Source organism: Denticeps clupeoides, chromosome 12, assembly GCF_900700375.1.
Source record: "Denticeps clupeoides chromosome 12, fDenClu1.1, whole genome shotgun sequence".
Taxonomy (NCBI): Eukaryota; Metazoa; Chordata; class Actinopteri; order Clupeiformes; family Denticipitidae; genus Denticeps; species Denticeps clupeoides.
The window spans coordinates 9,827,589-9,846,816 of record NC_041718.1 but is presented as its reverse complement, the minus strand read 5'-3'; the positions used below and the strand labels follow the sequence as shown (position 1 = coordinate 9,846,816).

The 19,228-nt window shown below is 43.3% G+C and overlaps 4 protein-coding genes across 6 annotated transcripts; 1 reads left to right on the top strand and 3 right to left on the bottom strand.

Moving 5' to 3' along the window:
- The first annotated feature begins 301 nt into the window (after window positions 1–301).
- Window positions 302–4,612, top strand: nelfcd (negative elongation factor complex member C/D). The gene is made up of 15 exons (XM_028998534.1): window positions 302–486; window positions 775–887; window positions 960–1,069; window positions 1,158–1,267; window positions 1,347–1,454; window positions 1,551–1,703; window positions 1,828–1,958; window positions 2,105–2,270; window positions 2,397–2,531; window positions 2,731–2,870; window positions 3,216–3,330; window positions 3,419–3,514; window positions 3,708–3,848; window positions 3,940–4,069; window positions 4,189–4,612. The coding sequence occupies exons 1-15, from the start codon at window positions 430–432 to the stop codon at window positions 4,221–4,223; spliced, it is 1,740 nt and encodes a 579-aa protein (XP_028854367.1). The 5' UTR covers window positions 302–429; the 3' UTR covers window positions 4,224–4,612.
- A 165-nt stretch (window positions 4,613–4,777) lies between these two features.
- Window positions 4,778–7,626, bottom strand: ctsz (cathepsin Z). The gene is made up of 6 exons (XM_028998537.1): window positions 7,372–7,626; window positions 6,492–6,655; window positions 6,081–6,260; window positions 5,770–5,920; window positions 5,486–5,651; window positions 4,778–5,406 (listed from the first exon to the last, which is right to left on the bottom strand). The coding sequence occupies exons 1-6, from the start codon at window positions 7,503–7,505 to the stop codon at window positions 5,281–5,283; spliced, it is 921 nt and encodes a 306-aa protein (XP_028854370.1). The 5' UTR covers window positions 7,506–7,626; the 3' UTR covers window positions 4,778–5,280.
- A 94-nt stretch (window positions 7,627–7,720) lies between these two features.
- On the bottom strand, window positions 7,721–12,763 carry npepl1 (aminopeptidase like 1). The gene is made up of 12 exons (XM_028998536.1): window positions 12,579–12,763; window positions 11,740–11,925; window positions 11,419–11,589; window positions 11,039–11,128; window positions 10,837–10,918; window positions 10,609–10,751; window positions 10,420–10,497; window positions 10,180–10,280; window positions 9,840–9,963; window positions 9,078–9,254; window positions 8,582–8,692; window positions 7,721–8,501 (listed from the first exon to the last, which is right to left on the bottom strand). Exons 1-12 carry the CDS (start codon window positions 12,726–12,728, stop codon window positions 8,340–8,342), a joined length of 1,575 nt encoding a protein of 524 aa, XP_028854369.1. The 5' UTR covers window positions 12,729–12,763; the 3' UTR covers window positions 7,721–8,339.
- A 150-nt stretch (window positions 12,764–12,913) lies between these two features.
- On the bottom strand, window positions 12,914–18,752 carry stx16 (syntaxin 16). 3 transcript variants are annotated; one of them, XM_028998328.1, is made up of 9 exons: window positions 18,254–18,752; window positions 16,575–16,586; window positions 16,338–16,445; window positions 16,070–16,210; window positions 15,790–15,952; window positions 15,417–15,505; window positions 15,136–15,279; window positions 14,670–14,750; window positions 12,914–14,308 (listed from the first exon to the last, which is right to left on the bottom strand). In XM_028998328.1, the coding sequence occupies exons 1-9, from the start codon at window positions 18,383–18,385 to the stop codon at window positions 14,204–14,206; spliced, it is 975 nt and encodes a 324-aa protein (XP_028854161.1). In that variant the 5' UTR covers window positions 18,386–18,752; the 3' UTR covers window positions 12,914–14,203. The 3 variants fall into 3 exon arrangements, with proteins under 3 accessions (XP_028854161.1, XP_028854162.1, XP_028854163.1); XM_028998329.1 differs by having other exon boundaries at window positions 18,305–18,752; XM_028998330.1 differs by lacking the exon at window positions 16,575–16,586 and having other exon boundaries at window positions 18,305–18,752.
- Between the last annotated feature and the right edge of the window lie 476 nt (window positions 18,753–19,228).

Genomic DNA, 19,228 nt, shown 5'->3' with positions numbered 1-19,228 from the left:
TTTAAATGTTCTGAACAGAACAACGGTGACTTCTAAAATTATCTTTTCAATTGACCGTAAAACCCTTTGTATTTGTTTATAAAAGGACACCGACTGGCAGGTATTTTACTGCGGAAATCGCTCGTTGAATTGTCCGGCAGTGAATCGATTTCTGTAAATATAACGTGTAGCTGAAAATGTCACCGTTGTGTTTCCACGCGGTCACATTTATGTGGAAATTAAAATCAACGATCAGGCACTTGAATTGTGAACGACGTGCCTCCCGGACGCAAGGGGGCGACACTCTCTGCGCTGGAGCGCACTTCGTGACGCACAATGTGTGCGACGACCTGTTTATTATTGTGAGTGTTTTGAATACAGAGCCGCTTTAGATAAAATACATTTAAAAAAAGAAGCATTCAATAATTCGACGTTTGCCGGGATCCGGACATGGACGAAGAATATTACGGCACCGTGGGGGACTGGGACAGTCAGGACAACAACGTGGTGAGGATGTTGCTGCGCGGGCCATGAATGGGAGAACTCGCTCTGTCGCGACCGCGGCGACAGTGTTTCCCTGGCCCGGTGTGCGACGTTTGCATGCGTCGGACGTCAGAATGGCGTTGTCGCACGTTTGGACATTTCTCCTCGTGTTTTCTGCTCCACGCGTTTCTCAGACGAGCAACACAGCCGGACCTTCTGTCTAGACACAGGAAACATTCGTCCGCGTTGTTCCGCATGACGTCTTCGGTGTGTTGCGTCAGAAATGATGATCGGGTCTGGTGTTGCTTTTAGGAGGACGGCTATGGAGAAGGAGAGAATGATGGTAAGGTGCAGGAGGAGTGCCTGCAGAAGTTCTCGAGTAAGGACTACATCATGGAGCCCACCGTCTTCAACACCTTAAAGACGTGAGTGTCCGAGGTGCGGCGTGCTGACACTTCCGAATAAAAAGCTTTAAGGAAGGCATCCTTTCCCTGTAGATATTTCCAGGCGGGAGGCTCCCCGGAGCACGTCATCCAGTTATTGTCCGAGAACTACTCTGCTGTGGCCCAGACGGTGAACCTGCTGGCAGAATGGCTCATTCAGATGGGTAAAGTGGGATTCCTGTCGGATTCGGTGCTGTGCCGTCTCACATTCACAATTTTGCGCAATACTATGTTGTGTGCTGGGCCCTCTAGGTGTAGAGCCGGCCCAAGTTCAAGAGCGCGTCGAGAACCATCTAAAGAGTCTCCTAATCAAGCACTTTGACCCTCAGAAAGCAGACTCCATTTTTACCGTGGAGGGGGAGGTATTGTGTTTTTCTCAGATTACAGGTTTATGTTTTGTATGTGCATGTGAAATACCCCTGAATGTCATTAAATGTGTAGACCCCTGCATGGCTTGAGCAGATGATTGCTCACACGACCTGGAGAGACCTCTTCTACAAGCTTGCTGAGGCCCATCCAGACTGTCTGATGCTCAATTTCACAGTGAAGGTACATGTCGTTTTTTTTTTTTTTTTTTTTGTTATGTTCCAACTTGTTAGAAGAACTGTAATCCAGATGTTGAAATGTTCTCCTGTTTGTGTTAAGCTCATTTCTGATGCAGGATACCAGGGTGAGATCACCAGTGTGTCCACAGCATGCCAGCAGCTGGAGGTGTTCTCCAGGGTCCTGCGCACATCTCTTGCCACTTTAATGGATGGAGGGGAGGACAATTTGGAAAAGAACCTTCCAGAATTTGCTGTCAGTCTCATGTCTCTTCGTTCTAATGTTTTTTTGTTCTAAAATGAAAAAGATTATTAAAAATTTGCATAGCTCTCTGGACATCAGATTGGTTATATGTTCACTGTTGAATTGCATGGTACAGAAGATGGTGTGTCATGGCGAACACACCTACCTGTTTGCCCAGTCCATGATGTCCATCCTGTCCCAGGAGGAGCAGGGGGGCTCTGCTGTACGCAGGATAGCACAGGAAGTGCAGAAGGCAGCTCATCAAAGGTACCATGCTTGACTTTGTATTTACTAATTTGTACTTTTTGCACTGTAGATGGGCGAGATCATGAATTCATTGTTTCTTCTCTACCTTTATATTGTGTAAATAAATGGCTGAAAGTTGAGTTGAATGAACTCTTATTGCTCTGCAGAGGTCATGATGCCAGTCAAATCACACTGGCACTGGGTACGGCAGCAGCGTACCCACGAGCTTGCCAGGCTCTGGGAGCCATGCTGTCAAAGGGTGCGCTGAACCCTGCAGACATCACAGTACTTTTCAAAATGTTCAGCAGTATGGACCCCCCTCCGGTGGAACTGGTGAGTTATGTTATAATAAATACACAATTATATGCTCTACTTCAAGAAATTATGTTTCTTAACCATATAGTGTGCTTGCATTATGAAATTGATTTAGCCAAATAATTACTCCATTAATTTCTGTAGATCCGTGTTCCTGCCTTTCTGGACCTCTTCATGCAGTCTTTGTTCAAGCCAGGAGCAAAAATAAACCAGGACCACAAGCATAAGTACATACATATTTTGGCCTATGCTGCCAGTGTGGTGGAGACATGGAGAAAAGTAAGAGACACCTCTTAGTCTTCTCAAATATTCAAGTATTATTTGCATTAAATCATTCCTTTTTTGTTTTAATTATTGCATATTCATAGACAGGTTGTATTATGCTTTAGGTGCCAAGGTGTACAAGCATGATATAGTTTAATACTTAATAGAAAGATCAAGCCAACATTGTTTTGTTCCATTTGTTCCCAATAAACAGAACAAGCGAGTCAACATTAACAAAGACGAGCTCAAGTCCACCTCCAAAGCTATTGAGACCGTGCACAATCTGTGCTGTAATGAGAACAAAGGAGCCACCGAGCTGGTGGCCGAGCTGGGCACGCTGTATCAGTGCATCCGGTGAGTGGACAGCCAGCACCGAGCACTGCACAGTGGTGTGAATGAAATTCTAACCACACTGGCGGCCTCCTGATCATTGTTCTGCATTATCTGCTGATTATAATCCATAGTTACAAATCGTAAAATGCTCTGATTTCAAAATGTGTGCACCAACATAGTCATGCGACAATTTTATTTTACGCATTGTGTAGATGTTGGCAATACCAAATTTGTTGACAACCATTAATACATTTAACATAAATCGGATTGTGTTTGTCGAAGTGTAACTGGGTTTGAACGTGTAAACCAGCCCAGTGGAAGGCCTACACAGTTCTAACTGATAACTCGGCCTTGTGATATTCCCAGGTTTCCGGTAGTAGCCATGGGTGTGCTGAAGTGGGTTGACTGGACTGTGTCAGAGCCACGTTACTTCCAGCTGCAGACTGACCACACCCCAGTTCATCTGGCACTTCTGGACGAGGTGCAGCACTTCTTCCTTTTAAAAAGATCTACAATCCAATATGTAGCCTGGTTTTTTGACTTTGAGCCCTCCCTCCCTGTTCCGTCAGATCAGCACGTGCCACCAGCTCCTGCACCCACAGGTCCTGCAGCTTCTTATTAAGCTGTTTGAAACTGAGCACTCACAGCTTGATGTTATGGAGCAGGTGAGCTCCCCCACCCCTTCTTTCATGCTCAATGTCTGATAACCTTCAGTTAGGGAACTTCCTAAAATGTTTCTATCCACCTTGTGCTCAGTGCAGTCAGTGTTGCCAATAAGATGAGGACGGGGGATTTTTTTTTTGTTCTGATTGTGGTTTGTTCTTTGTGGTGATGATGATGATGATATGATGATTATAGCTGGAGCTGAAGAAGACGTTGCTGGACAGAATGGTTCACCTGCTGAGTCGTGGTTATGTGCTGCCAGTGGTCGGTTACATACGCAAGTGCCTGGAGAAGCTCAACACGGACATCTCCCTCATACGGTACTTTGTTACAGAGGTAAATGCCATGCCAGTTGCAGTTTTAGTAAATCGCCTCTGATTTTTTTGATTCCGGAGAGACTGGGTACGCTCATTGTGATTTGCTGCAGGTTCTGGATGTGATCGCGCCTCCCTACACATCAGACTTTGTGCAGCTCTTCCTGCCCATCCTAGAGAATGACAGCATCGCTGGAACCATCCGCACAGAGGGAGAGCATGACCCCGTGGCTGAGTTCATTGGTGAGTTACCTGTTATTTAATCATGTCTGAAATACATTATTAGGCACTTCTGTAGTGATAATATTTACAAGGTGCAAACATATTAGGTATTTATATATGTTTTTTTTATGCTATTTCAGCTCACTGCAAATCAAACTTTATCATGATGAACTGAAACTTGTGAGTCAGCAATCTGCCAGAAGGAGTTTCGGGAAGTCAGGGTCACATGCAGAGGGAGGGGCTTCCCTGCAGTGGGCCAATCAGAGCTGGACTATGAGAAGGAAAACAATCCTGCCGGTTATGAGGCAGTCTGCTTCTAATGTACATATGATGAACTTTTTCCAAACACCTGCAGTCTTTCACAGAGGCATCAGCTATTTTAGAAGTGCATCTAAGGTGCCTTCAGGGTGCTTTGACGCAAACAAACTGGGTTTGTAGCTGTTGGTAGAGGTGGACAAAAAATGGCGACTGAATTATTTTTCATGTTCCTGTTTTGTATTTCATTTTTTTTTCCCCTCTCGTTCTTCTTTTAATAAATATGGTCACATAGTTGATTGGACCAAACTGTGATGTGCATGTCATTTTTCTTGACAAACAAAAATGAAGGATATGAATTTTCTTCATCATGCGTTCAGGTACCTTCTCCACTAATTCTCTGTCTGAGTGTCATTCACAAGTCATTTATGTTCAAAAACTAAATCCTGGTACAATGAAAGCAAAGAAAAAGAATTCATATTAAGTTTCATTCAGACAGTGTTAGTAACACTTCAAACATTAAAACTGATAGTACATCATATTTCCATGACAGCAAAACCAGACCTTATGACTGGCATTTTATTTCTTTGGCTGATTAGAGATAAGTAAATCCACGCATTTTCATCAAGCACAATTCCATATGTTGTTTTCAGACTGTAAAACATTATAAATGTTACAATACATATATATTACAATACATTTAAAAAGTGAAGGATTCCCTTTGCAGTGTTAGGCACATAAAGATGCATAAAATTACCAAATGCCATGGATAAATGTGCAATTTAAAAAAAAAAAAAAAAAAAACCCACAGCCTCTGCGCTGCATTAGCCCAATGTGTGGGAGCTCATTTTCATTCAAAATGGCAGCCCCTTCCTGAGAGGATTGGATCATAATACAGGGAAGAATTGGTTCCTTTTTGGTTTCTGCAGAACACGCCGGCCTCTGTTCGGAGCTATTAGACCTAATGCCAGGTACTCTTACATGTACTCTTTTGGGAGGATGGGGTCGCCGTACATGCAGTCTTCTTCAAGTGCCAGGTTGTACTGACTGCCACTCCCCCCCTTGTAGGCACTGGTGACAATCCTGAGCCAGCCCCTCTCACCCTGAAAGTAGAGAAAGAGGATGATCAGTCATATTAAGTAGTTCCAACATGCACATACGTGTACACATTAAGTGTCGTACCCAAGGTTCTCCCCACGAATTCCTGACAATCCAGTATTCCACACCAGTCGCATCCACTCCCCAGCCAGCCACTGACACTATGTGGTTAATGAATGGCTGCTCCACGTACTCTGAGTACACACCACCGGTGTAGGCATCCAGCTTTTCAGTGGCCATGATGCCACAGCTGCATTAAAAAAAAAAAAATTACCACCACCATCATACCTCAACACTGTATGGACAGCAGTGATGTGTTGTAAATGCAGTCTCACACTGCTAGTCCCAGATCAAAGTTTCTGCCTTACCTGACTGGTCCTCCAGCATAAATCTCTGCTTTCATCTTATCCAGACCGCTGACTTGTCCAAAGTCTCCCACCTTCCACAAAGTGTAGTTCTTTACAACATTGCAGACGTCAAAAGTGGTGCAGGTTCCACACTCGTTGAATGGTTTGCACTCTAAATGATTGAATTTTTTTAATAAGGTCAATGTTCCCAATTTCAAAACCTCACAGCACATCTTCAATGACATTTAAGCAACAAGTATATAAAAAGGTCCCATGACAAAGTCTGAAGGGCACCAGCTTGGGAACTCAAGAACGGCAGGATCGTAACTCACTCTGGTCCTTGGCCTGATAGTTGTTGCAGGTCTCATCCGGGATGCCATGTCTGTTGGCATATTCCCACACGCCAGAATGGTCGCCGCCATGGCAGGAACCAGCCTGACCACAATCGATCACGTTCTGCACGGAGAGGTAAGCTGAGGGCCAGGCTGCTTTTCGTTTGATGTTGATTCGATCTAAACATACACACACACACACACACACACACACGACACAGTGGAAAAACTGGGCCTGAACACTTTCATTTATGGGAAGCTTGTAGTTCACATGGTTTCAACTGTAACCTCAAAGATGAGGAACAAATGTCACATGTAGTAAAATCTAACATTAAAGAAAGAAAAAAAAATCCAAATATAAAAAAAGTGCTAATATAAAAATATGGCCTTGATATAGGGATTATGGCAAACCTGCCAGTGCACTGGTGCTGCCATGGGCCCAGCAGGACCCACAGTACTGGGGGATATGCTGATTGCGGGTGGTGCTGACGTAGTTCGTCCCGTCGATGTTCCTCCAGTCCCAGGCTTTGGGCAGATCCGCAACATTCAAGTACTCATGTGGCCGGGGTACGGTCCTGAACAATTAAACAGTTCATTAACATCACAGGCGTCGGTCGGACAGCACGTGCAAGGCCCATTTCAAGCAAGCATGGAATGACACTTTCGGGTCACAATGAAACAAACTCCAAGGGGCAAGTTATATACAGTACTGATGAGTGAATGCAACCAATCCACAACCCAAATTTCAAAAGCAGCGTCATGCTTTGTGCATAGAAAACAAACTAGGTACGTTCAGTTTTAGCGTCAGCCTGCTCTCGATCTAACACCATGCCACTGGCCATACAGCACTCCTCAACTCCCCCACGGAATGCTGCTACCTGGTCGCCAACCGGGCCTTTTCCCTTAACGATTTCACGCGCCGAATCGCCACGGCGTGACTGGCCTGCAATAGACTGGATAAGATCCTCGGGTCAGTCGCCTTTACAAACGAGCGGCGGCTCGCTCAGGAACGGCGGAAATTTTCAGGGAATTTTCATTACGCGGCCCGTCGAGATAAGCAAGTTTCAGCTGGTGCGAAATTTTGAAAGGCTGGAATAACCCAGATTTGAACGGCCGGTCATGCAGCTTCACACCGATGTGATCCAGTGCCCAGCGAAGTAAATGTTTTGCTAATAGTAATAATTTAAATGGCTCTAGACATTGTGGTTGTACACAAAAAGCTTTATGTCCAAATAGTATGCTAAATGAACACCAAATAATAGAAAAATAATTAGGTAGGTCGCGGTCATACTTCACTCCAAGCTGGTCTCTCCTCAGGAGGGGTCGGTAGCACGGCTGCTTATCGTTGTAGTACCGAGCGCCCAAAACGCCGGAACACAAACACAAAAATAACAGCAGCAGCCCCCGCTCCATGTTGAGCGCCATCAGGTCATGTGACTGGCTGCAGCCGCCCGGTCTGCGCCTTATATAGAGGACGGCAAAGGAGGCGGGGCTACAAATACGTCACTGCGATATAATTTGACGAGAGCGGAAAAAAAACTGAATAAACGTATTAATTAACTAAGTTAGAGGCCAAAGAAATTCCAACGTCTGTTTTATTTTATGCACATTTGCTTAACCACAAAAGAGTCAATCTTCTATAATTTTTGCCTGTTGGATTTATTTTTTTATACCATTAAAAGTACAAGGGTCTTGCTTTAGAACAAGATAAAAAGGGAGCAGAAGTTACTCCACTTTGAGGGACACAGCGCATTCATTGACACCATCGAGCCTGTTACAACATTGACATGTCTCTTAAAATGCACAGAATAGCCACAGCTTTCATTCAAATTGTATAACATTTGCTGAATTTTGAATCAGGAAACAAACGGCATTCTAAACAAACAGTGCATACATAACAGATCTCATTAAGCATTGCATTACACAGACAGTACCAGTCAAGTCTGCCCCATCATGACTAAATGTTTGCTATGGAGTGCAGTGAGTGCTTAAGTAAACCTAAAAATGGTAAAGGCCCTGCAAGGCAAAAACATCAACCCTGCTTTTACTTCTTTCACAAACAGATTGGCGATTGGATTTCACAACACTAACTAAAGCCACTCACTAAGGGTCAGTTTTTTCCCCTTTTATACCAAAGTCAGAATTGCAGGGAAGAGCTCTTGAAGGGTCAGTATAAATTTATACAACCGGCAAGTCAGGTGACATCATACGTGTGTTGGTGGCAGTGTGGGGTTGAACTTCAAGCTTTTTTTTTTTTTTTTAAACTAGTTTCCGCCTCTTGCAGTCTCGTTCCCTCTGGTCTCCTGAAGACGAATCAGAAACAGGGCCTAATGGGGACACCATGTTTAGCATAGGGTCGTCTGAAGCCTGCCCAAACAGAGCCATTAACAAGGCCACACCAAATCCAGTGGCACGCTCCCCCTGTGCATAAAGAAACAGTTTATTCATAAATACTGATCCTGCTTTAATGTGTCCAAGTCATTTGTGTCAAATGCACTTACAGCATGAACAGGCGAGGCAATGTCCACATGCACCCACACACCAGGCCAGTCAAAGCCGAGGTGAGAACCAATAAAGAGGCCAGCACAGGAGCTCTGGGCGTTCTCACGGTCCTGTCAAAAATGATGACAGGACACAGCATGTCAACACGTCGGTGGCTCCCAACCCACATTAGCACTACCAGGCAGATTACTTGTGGCACTGAAAGTTAATGGGAGTGCAGATTGCAGCCATTGACAGAACTGTCAAGTACTACTGCCATAAATATCCAACCAGCAGTCTCTGACCTCTGATTAACTTCATGTTGGTCTAATACACATGAAATTTAAGAACCACTGATTAGCCATAACATTATGAAGTGAATAACAATAGTTTTTAATGGAACACTGCAGTGGCTGGGATATATTCAAAAAATATGCTTAAAAAGAAAAGTGGCAGATTTAAAGATTTGAGCAATTGGCAATTAGTTTTTTTTTTTTTTTTTTTATGCCAACTCACCGCTACAGAGTTCTTCATGTCAGCCACGGCTGAGGTGAACTCACTGAAGTGCAGTTCCGGGCAGTACACCAGAGGGTGGGCAAGATCACCACTGCTGCGGCCAGCACGTAGACAAGCCACCTCCCACTGCTCACTGTTGGTCATTACAGCTGCATGGTATTTTCCAGTGGATATCCCCTATGTTGGGAAAAAAATAATCCAACATTCAGAACCCACAACGCTGAAATTTGCACACCCTAATTAAACGAGAACAGTGTTCATATTGTTCCAGAACTTTATTCATAGAAATCAAATGATGCCAGTCTGGGGAGTAGCTTGAAATTCAAAAACTTTAAAATTGTCATCCTTTTCGTGCTTAAATGAGAACCAGTTTATTTAATAGTCATATCTTGCTGCTAAATGGACTAACATAGGAAGGGAAAAATAAAAGCATTAAGCAGCATGTGCTAACTCATAAAAGCATAAGATCACATGATTATCACAAGCCAGCTTCCCTTCTCAGCACTAGGGCACTTTTAACTGCTGACTGGATCAGGTGTTTGAGTTGATAGTTGGTATAACCTAAAGTGATCTTTGCTCGTGTTAATCTTTGTAATCAAGGCAAAGGCTCCAAAGTGCAACGGTGCACCTCAAATGCACCTCTAAGCAGCAGCTGCATTAAGAAATCAAACTGTGTTGATTCCAGTACCTTAATAATACAGAACCATTAAGACAAAATATTAATGGGGTATAAAACCACCACACCATGTGAACTTTACATGCCTGAGCCCCAGTCAGTGTGGCCATGTCCAGAATGATGTCTGCTGAAAGGTCTTTGCTGGCATACACCACACCATCTGAGAGAACAAGCCTCCCTTCTGCATCAGTATTGTTGATTTCCACAGTTCTTTGGTAGAAGGGACGTAAAAATCAATCAGAAATACTATTACATTTAAATACAGCATTTACACAAAGAAATTTTGTGTTCAGTTTTTGTTCATTAGCAACATATGACAAAAGTATATTGTTGGAATAATTTATATGGTGGACTCATTGAAAAACATGTCCAGTCCCGTCCCCCCCAATCAAACTGGCCAAGTGTCCAATCAAATGAGTGGCTTACTTTCCAGAATAAAGGGTATGGATGTCATCTGGTCTTGTAGCTGTGGGTCCAACAGCATTTTCAGCCAAGCAGAACACAGCATGGAGGTTGTCCTTGAAGCCCTGAGGCACAAAACAATTAGGCAAGCGCTTTTAAGTACATATGAGCTCTTGAAATCAATGTCACGCCATCTTGAAAGTACGAGACTTAAATCAGCGACAGAAGTCATGTTCTTAAGTACTGAGACACAACAAAGCCTACCTGTTTCACAGTAGCTTTAAAAGCACCCAAGACAGCTGCTGCACCACCACAGTCTCTCTTCATTCCAGGCATGGTGGTCTAAAAGCAGCAAAAGCATGTTACAAAACCAAATACCATTTTTCTGAAGGGTATTAAAAATATTTAGTACATTTTTACCAAATGCCACTCATGCATGTAGACCATATTTACCTTGCCCTTAATGCTGAGGCCTCCTGTGTCATACACAATGCCTTTACCCACCCACGCAATGGTCTGAGTGGCTCCACTGGGTGTGTGACTGAGCACAGCCAGAGCCGGTGGGTGCTCAGCAGCCTTTCCCACACCATAGATTCCTGTACACACACAGTTTTTGAGACTGTGTTGGCAAGGGTTCATTAGATATGCTGTGAGAAAAAGCTTATTTTAAAGCACACATACCTCCAAAGCCCTTCTGCTTCAGCTCCTCCCCACGGATAATTGTGGGAGTGATGCCCAGTTCGTTCCCCACTGCATTGATCTCCTTTGGTCAAAACATTTTCCAGCAGTTATAACGATTGTGTCATTCCCAACAAATTCAAAACAAAGCATCCAACTACCAGATCAGTGTCATTGGTACACACATATGCTGGATTGTACTCACCTCCAGGAAGTGATCAGTGTTCATCTCACTACAGGGAGTGTCCACAATCCGTGCAGCCAGCCTCACACCATCCGCTGCATTGGTCAAGCACTAGAGGAGATTTAAAAACAGTTAAGAAGACTTTTCTCTTATTGTTAGGGAAATAAATGTTGAAATGGAACCAAGTTAGTCATGTTTTATTGATAGAACAGGACTGCAGGTGTTGGCCAATGGTTCCAGAATTTTCAGTTCTGCTTTTACTTTTGGAAAAAAATGTCCATGAATAGACTTACAGGCCAAAACTGCATTTCTCACAACTAAAAACAAAATATTTTAGTACTGATGCTCATTACCAGACAATAACCCAAAAAGATTAGACATCTTTATGAGAAGTGGCATACTTCCAAAGTACTGATCTCCAGAGGCCCATTATCCTGACCAATGGTTACAAACTCCACGGTGACATGCTTCTTCTCAGTTCGGCGGGAGGAGGCGGAGCGGCGCGAGAAGAGGGGAAAGGCTCGAGCAATGGCACAGGCAGAGGCAAACACATCAGAGCGCTCGCACACCACCTAAAACATCCAGACAGATTAACATGAGAGTTAAATTCTTCTGTTGGGGAAAAATTTTAAAAACAATTTGGGCCATAAATGGTGACTTTTAAAGACAGAGGGAATACAGAATGTGCAGTGGCACGGATTTAGGAAGAACCCTGTACAAACCACAATGCAGCGGTTGGAGCCCCCGGGCAGGCAGGTGCGCACAAGGCGGGTCAGGAAGTGAGCAGAGGAAGGGCTGTTGTGTCGGCTGACACGGGAAGGCAGGGCAGCCACCGTGGCATGGTTCAGGTACAGCGGGCAGTTATCCGTGGGGTTGGGGTTAAGCGTTCCAAGTGCTGACTGCCAGACCTAAAACCCAAACGGACCTCGAGTCAAGCCGAACCACATTCGCACGAATACGAGCAGCGAAACCAAGTGTCTTAAACTACAGGATTCGCACACTTAAAATGTCAAGGACCAAAGTCTGGCTAGATTTTCAACAGATGGAATTGCCACTTATTCCATTGTTTGTGTTACAGCATTGGGCCTAACTCATACATTCCATACACTATGCACAGTGTCAGTGTTTGCAGTGTTTTATGTACATTGCTTTGTATATTTAGTCAGTATATTGTGGAATGCAAATAAGAAAAACAGTACAGTATAATTATCACATTATGTCTCGTTCTTTTACATTAGGCGGGGAACTATGTAACTTTAAAAGCAAGATAAAACTGCCCGACAACGAACCATCTGCCAATTACGGAGCAGACGAATTAAAGAGGCATTTACTGCCGGCTAACGAGCGTACCAGTGTAATTTCAGGAAATTAGCCCACTATCCCGGTTAGCTACCTGCGCGGCGTCTAAGATTAAGATTAAGCCCCGTAGCTGCTGTTCGGCGACGGGTTAAACGTCGAAACGAAAAGCGCCAAACGTGTTCATGCGGAGACGGGGAGCGCGGTCCGTCCTAGCATTCTGCTAGTCGGGCCGGGCTACGAAAGGGCGAACTTTCATTTTTACCTCCTTACTGACAACCGGCTGCAGTTTCCCCTTCACTTGGCTCCAGTTCAGCTGCTGCAGGCTCCCCAGTTTCCCCACCAGGAGCACGGGGCGATTTTGGGGCTCCGAGTCCCCGGCAGAAGCCCTGAACTCGAGCACCACGTTCGCCATCTTTGCGCGGAACGAGCGAGGCGCGCTTTGACAGAGAGCGGCGCCCTTTGACCCCTGGCGCGCTGATTGCCTTGGATGTTGGTCGTTTCCATTAGATTTCATTCCATTGGATGGTGTATTTGCTCATGTTATGTTGTTATGTCTATGTTGGCTTAAATACACGTTTCCGAATAAAACGTGAATGCTTAACGTTTTCTTTGTCATTTTTATTTCAAAACCCCGCTGACGTCCGCAATCCTTTAAAAAAAAAAAAGTGTTAGCCTTACAGTACCACGGTTATGCAGCAATGTCGTTCTTCACACAGAACATCACAAGCTAAACAAAGAAAAAAAAAGTTCTTACACAGCAATGTAAAACAAAACACTGCTCAGGACTAAAAATAACGTTTCTGAAGGAAAATTTAACCTGGTAAAAAAACAGTAGTGATTGAGCCACATATCTGTAAATTCAGACAAGTTAAAGGCAGGATAAAATATATGTTGTGGACTTGCAGTTAAAAATATAGATGAAATTAAAATTTACTTTCCATTATGCTTTAGGCCTCATGAATTCATAAATCAACACTGTTGAAACAAGGCAACAATGAAACCCAATATTCTTTATATACTTTTACATTACAAATAAATAATTGTTTCATATTATACAGTAAAACAGCAGTTTCAGACACCATAAGACAAAACACTGCACTCTGCTGGTGCTATGAGACATTTGTGCATCAGCTAGAAAATCTGATGAACAACAAACTTATTACATTTTGTTAAACACAATCAGTCTTTTCTGTGACTTGTGGTTGGCCAGATTATAAGAATCCATTTCAGCTGAGGACACAATGAGCTTGAAGACAGAAAGCAAACAAGACATGGTGGTAAAGTGCAGCAGAACAAGGTGGTTGATATTTCAAAAAGCAGATCTTGTCTATATCAACATTCACCCTCAAAGGAAAGAAGTGGAAAGGTAAAAACCCTTTGATAAACCACAAGAGAAAAAAAAAAATCACAAGATGCTCTTCTGCCATGTGTCGCATGGCTTCCTTGCATGAAATCTTAAGAAGTAATTATATTAAACACTGAAAGAAAAATGGCCGTTTGAGGAGAAAGAAAGACAGGTAACACTTTAGTCTAAATCTACATGATCACTTTATAAGACTGCATTGATCTTACTGATTGGAATAATACATAAGAGTGTTTTATTTATTTTATAATAAACTAACTAATCTTTTTGTAATGCAGGACACCCATCAAAGGGGTGTATTCTGACCCAGTCAGTATTTAAGGCCACTGTTACAGACAGCCCTCTCTTTGGAATCATGCATTTAATGTTTTTTTGAAATGTTGTCAAATTTAGGTCATATTTCAATGAGATGTGTTGTACAGACAGGCAGCTCTGATTGAAAAACAAAGATTAGATTGTTGTCTGTGCACACAACGATGAAAAGAACAAACAATGTGTGCGCACACGCACAGGAACTTGGAATGTCACTTAAACTTTGTCGCGAACAATATTAGAATTAGAACAACAACTATCACAAACAGGATTAAAATGACCAGCATCTTTCGGTTTTTCTTCTGATACTGTTCCGCCTGTAACATAAAGACAACACAAAGGGGTCAGAACAATTGCTAGGAGGAAGGGCATATGCATGAGATGACATCCTGCAGAAGAAGATGAAAGGTGGGCTCTAGAAGAGGTGTTTGGTTTGTCCAATATGATCTACAGCAGAAGACCCGTTCCCTTCATAAGATATAAAGTCTTCATTATATGCTTCATGTTTCATACTTGCAGGAAATTAGACAAAATTTTAGATGTAGGCATGAATTTTACATTACATGTCTGCCAATAGATCTACCTATCTTATTCAAAAGTTAAAAAAAATAATAACGATCAAATATTCAGCCAGACCATGGTAGATTCCAAAAATAATACAGCAGGGAAGATCCTCACCTTTTGTAGTTGTTTTAGTCCATCCTCTGTTTTGACACATGCTTGCTCCACATTGAAGTCAATTCTGTCTAGCACTGTGCCCTGCAGAAAGTGTAAATATCCCAGATATGTCAGATCACTTCTCATTTAGCAATGTGTACAGGTAAAAGAGTCAAATAGTGAAAGTGATTAGTTGTCACATGTGACACACCATGCACAGCACCCAGGGCACAGAGTGAAATGTGTCCTCTGCATTTAACCCATCAACTAAGGGAGCAGTGCGCAGCCATGACAGGCGTCCATGGAGCAGTGTGTGGAGTCGGTACTTTTGCTTAGTGGCACCTTGGCAGTTCGGAATTCGAACAGACAACCTTATTATTATGGGTACGCTTCCATACCCACTAGGCCACCACTGGCCCACATTTTAAAGTGGCTTGTTGTAAATAAGTCAAAATCAATAGCTGGACAAAATTAGGCTCTTCTCTACCTGTTCCACAACCATTCCTGCAAGGTCACGAAAAATCTCATTCAAGTCAGAGATGGACTGAACAATCTGGCGGATTTCCTTCTCTCGCTGCTCCACCATCACAGTGTTTTGCTCAACCATGACAAGCTGGTCTTCGGTAAAACCCTATAAAAAAAAAAAGTTTCTATTAGTAAAATTATATTTTGAAAGATGAGGCACTTTGCATAATGTTCATCATTTGTGCTGACTCAGTCACAGTACATCAAAGATTTATAATTGATCTTGATCTAGTATCATCTCACCCGGTCATACAGTGCAATATCTTCATCCTCCTCCATAAGAGGACCAGAGTCAAAAAAGTGCTTTGATCTTTCTTCCCGGTTCTTCATACCTGAAGGAGACAGTAATAAGTGTCGTCTACAGTCTGACTGTTTTGCCTGGGATTGTATCTCTTCGTCTGGAGTGGCACCTCTTATTTTACAAATTAAGCAACTTGATGTAGAACAAATTAATTTTTCACAACAGCTCAACATATAAGAAACGAAAAACCCTTTTCTAATGATTAGATATGGGTTTAAATAAATAAATGCCTATATGCCAGAGTCATTACGTCAAGGAAAATACATTTTACTAAATATTACTGAGAACTGCCCCATGAGCTGCTGACCAACTCACGTTTCAGGTAATTGGATTGTGTGTGCCTGAAGTTGGTGGAGAGCTCCTGCAGGCTCTGGGCCAGAGAGGAGACCACATTGCGTAGCAACCGCTCTTCCTGTGCCGTGCAGCGGGCGCAACGTGATTGGAGCCCCGTCACAGAGCGCTGACACCTGTGGAACATCTGCAAACACCGTACAACAGTCAGTCATTCTTCAGACAATGTGAATTTTTTAATAAATATGACATGAGGCAGTTTTTCTTTGACGTCAAGTCCAATGGTCCCATTATTCCCTCTGACCTGCGTGATTTCCTGCGTAGTGATTTCAATGGCATGCTCTTCTTCACTGCTGTCATCCAGTGTGGGCCGGTTCATGTGTTTATCATGAAGACTGGCAAGGTCTTTCATTTTCTGACGGATCCGTGTGATCTCATATTGGATCTTTAAAAAAAAAAAAAAAAAAAAAAAAAAAAAAAACACTTATACCCATCCTTATGTTTAGGCAAAAAAGTTGGTCAGGCTTGGACACAACATGTCGTAAATCTCTGGACAAAAGTCAAATCCTTACCTCATCTACCCCTTCTACCCACTTTGGGGACAGTCTCTTAGTGACTCCGATGGCAGCTTCTGGGTCCAGACTAATGCCAGACACCAGAGCCATGCGATCATCTGCCAGCTACCAGTAGAAAAAGAGAGGGGACAAAGGAGGACATGAAACCAAATATATTAATTAATAGAAGATCTTACCGTGAATAAAACCATGATGATTAATTCAACCCCATGGTGGCAAGCATGAAGGCAGTACCTCATCAAATTCCTAATGTGATTGGACGACCCAGCACAGTCCCATCCAGTGAGCGTGTGTAAGAGGCAGGAATGAGAGAGCATGTGATCCCCAGAGAATAAGCAGTGATTGATTAGAGACAGCAACAGGAAATACTACACACACACACACACATATCTATAGTCTATATTTTCATTAGAAAAACTTGTATCAAAAAGAAATATATATTACTACTACAGTTAATTGTTAAAAAAAAAAAAAAAAAAGACAGAAAGAGTGTATTGGTTGTTATCATTTAAACCTTGGTGCATCTTACATTACACACAAAGACAAACATGACTTGTCTGAGTGTGACATTATGAAATCACCATCTCACAACAGCAAGATGCATTACACCTTCACTGCATTTCATTCATTGTCAGTATTTTAAAAGGATGATCAGAGTTGGGGGCATTTATCATTACTGGTGTCAGGCAACAGCAGCCCCTGGTATAGGACTGTACCTACATATTGCTGCAACAAAAAAAAAAATTAGACAGAATCAGCAAAAGATATGGTCGGTTTGAAAGCAAAGACACGGCAGGCAGCACATGCATGCAGAAACAGCAAAGGCTGACACAGAAACCGGGTGATTGGAGCCAAACCAGAACAAACAGATTCATTAGTGGATTTTAATGCAGAGTAAATAATGACTGTCCAGGGTTCTTCAAACCATGCTGCATGGTTCAGGTGTATGGTACTTCAGAAAGCAGAGTGGTCAATTCTTTATCAGAGTAAAAATCTACGGAGACTTGGATATAACGTAAATACAAGATAGGATAGCATCCTCTTTAAAGTCTGGCTTTTACTTCTTCACTGGTGAGACGCCGCCTTCTTTTCTGGTCCTTTTCAAAATCCTCTAAAGCTTCTTCTACAACTAGGTGGTTAGAGGACACCGTGTCCTTTCTAGAGCTTGAGAAAGTTAAATAGTCGATGAGCAGTAAAACTTTACAACAAGTGACAATCATCTTTTCATCCTTTCTTTCACTAACTATTAGTATTGTTACTAATTAGTATTGTATACTTTAATTAGACTGTTAGGGTTTTCAAGGATTGGTTAATTTTGTAAATAGCTGTTCTCATTGTGCTGGTGCCATAATTTTGTTGTCAATGTAATAAAATAAATCTATTAAAAAAAAAAAAAAAAAAAAAAAGTCAACCTGATTGATGGAGGGCCAGACTGGGTACAACCAAAATGTACAAACTACGTTCTCCATGCCTCCCATTTTGGGGCAATAATCCTACACCAGGTTTATTCTGTGTTAGGCCCAGATCAGTGGGTCTCGGAACCAGTGCCCACAACCTTGCAGACAGTCCACGTCTTGATTCGTGCAGTCATTGGTTATGGAATCACCACGGCGCTTATTCTACACCAACAACCACCCGACTGCCTGGGTCTTCCCACGCCGAGGGCAACTCGTTTCGCCAGAGAAACTGGTGCTCGCTTACCAAACCACACCAAGACCCACAATCAACCAGCGAGCTAACCAAGGTCTCAGGCAGCACGACCAATATTTGTTACCCGAGAGCGTCTGGGCTCAAACGCAACAAACTATTGGCGTGCTAGTTGGCAGAGCAGCTAGCGAGCTAACACCACACACACACACACACACACCACAAAATCAAATAAAAACGACTCGGACGATTAACGTTAGACTCACCGCAGCATTGCTACGTGTGCTCAGGGTACGACGGGGTTCGTATGTACTCACTTGCTCGGCCAAAATCTGCCGGTTTTGGATCGCATTGTTCCGCATTAATAGGAAAGCATCGGTCAGGCGCCTAGTTGCCATGACTACTTTCCTCCCCCAAAAACAAGTGGCCTGGCCGGCTAGTTAACGCTGTCGAGATAACGCCAGACAGCCGCGGGCCGAGGCGACGCTAGGCGCTTAGCCGGCGAGCTAGCCTGCGTCCGGCCGATGGTCCCCGGGAACCCAGTGATCCCCGGCGCCGGCAGGGTTCGCAAAACGCGGCGTCGCGTGGTCCCGTTCCGCGAAAAGCACACGGAGGAGGGGGGGGGGGACGCGACGCTAAAAGCCGCCGGCGGTCGTTTGTGTTCGGAGCAGCATCGCGCGGCCTCCTCTACGTGGGGAGCGTCGACTTCCTCTGGCCAGAGACGCTGGACGCGTTCGGGCGACGCAGGTTCAGGCGTTTCGGAAGCGACGCGCAGTCATCGCGCCCACGAACCCGGTGATAGATATTTTGATGATAACACGTCATGCTCCACAAAATGAAGTCAAAGCACCCAAAATGCATTAACAGAATGGAGCATCGCGGTTTTATTTGACGTCAAGTGTAACAATAAAATCAAGGTTTCTGGATAATTAAATTCCACACACTTAAAAGTTTAAGAGTGTCACAACTGTGGGTGATTTACATTTACATTAAATTTAATGCATTTATCAGACAATTTTATATATTGTTCTGATTTTATATATTGTTCTTCAAAACCAAGAATTCTGGCTTGGATCTTGAATTTGCATGCTCTCCATGTTGGTGTGGGTTTCCTCTGGGTTCTCCAGTTTCCTCTCACAATCCAAAGTCATTTATACTTGGTGAACTGACTACATTGACTGGCTAAACGCCAGAGGACCAGCAAGTGATCCGTTCACTGAACGTATTCTTCATAATAATAC

What these genes read in the sequence shown, in the direction of transcription:
- npepl1 (XM_028998536.1), bottom strand. Translation starts at nt 12,728, where the DNA reads ATGGCGAACGTGGTGCTCGAGTTCAGGGCTTCTGCCGGGGACTCGGAG. An exon ending in GAAGCAGAAGGGCTTTGGAG is followed by an intron (nt 10,752 to 10,836) that starts GTATGTGTGCTT and finishes GTGTGTGTACAG; the next exon opens with GAATCTATGGTGTGGGAAAG. An exon ending in TTAAAGCTACTGTGAAACAG is followed by an intron (nt 10,281 to 10,419) that starts GTAGGCTTTGTT and finishes TTTGTGCCTCAG; the next exon opens with GGCTTCAAGGACAACCTCCA.
- nelfcd (XM_028998534.1), top strand. Translation starts at nt 430, where the DNA reads ATGGACGAAGAATATTACGGCACCGTGGGGGACTGGGACAGTCAGGAC. An exon ending in TGCTCAATTTCACAGTGAAG is followed by an intron (nt 1,455 to 1,550) that starts GTACATGTCGTT and finishes GTTTGTGTTAAG; the next exon opens with CTCATTTCTGATGCAGGATA. An exon ending in CAGAAGGCAGCTCATCAAAG is followed by an intron (nt 1,959 to 2,104) that starts GTACCATGCTTG and finishes ATTGCTCTGCAG; the next exon opens with AGGTCATGATGCCAGTCAAA.
- ctsz (XM_028998537.1), bottom strand. Translation starts at nt 7,505, where the DNA reads ATGGCGCTCAACATGGAGCGGGGGCTGCTGCTGTTATTTTTGTGTTTG. An exon ending in AGAGACCAGCTTGGAGTGAA is followed by an intron (nt 6,656 to 7,371) that starts GTATGACCGCGA and finishes TTAATTGTTCAG; the next exon opens with GACCGTACCCCGGCCACATG. An exon ending in ATTCGTGGGGAGAACCTTGG is followed by an intron (nt 5,407 to 5,485) that starts GTACGACACTTA and finishes CTCTACTTTCAG; the next exon opens with GGTGAGAGGGGCTGGCTCAG.
- stx16 (XM_028998328.1), bottom strand. Translation starts at nt 18,385, where the DNA reads ATGGCAACTAGGCGCCTGACCGATGCTTTCCTATTAATGCGGAACAAT. An exon ending in ACAATCCAATTACCTGAAAC is followed by an intron (nt 15,506 to 15,789) that starts GTGAGTTGGTCA and finishes TGTCTCCTTCAG; the next exon opens with GTATGAAGAACCGGGAAGAA. An exon ending in CAGGAATGGTTGTGGAACAG is followed by an intron (nt 14,751 to 15,135) that starts GTAGAGAAGAGC and finishes CACTTTCTGCAG; the next exon opens with GGCACAGTGCTAGACAGAAT.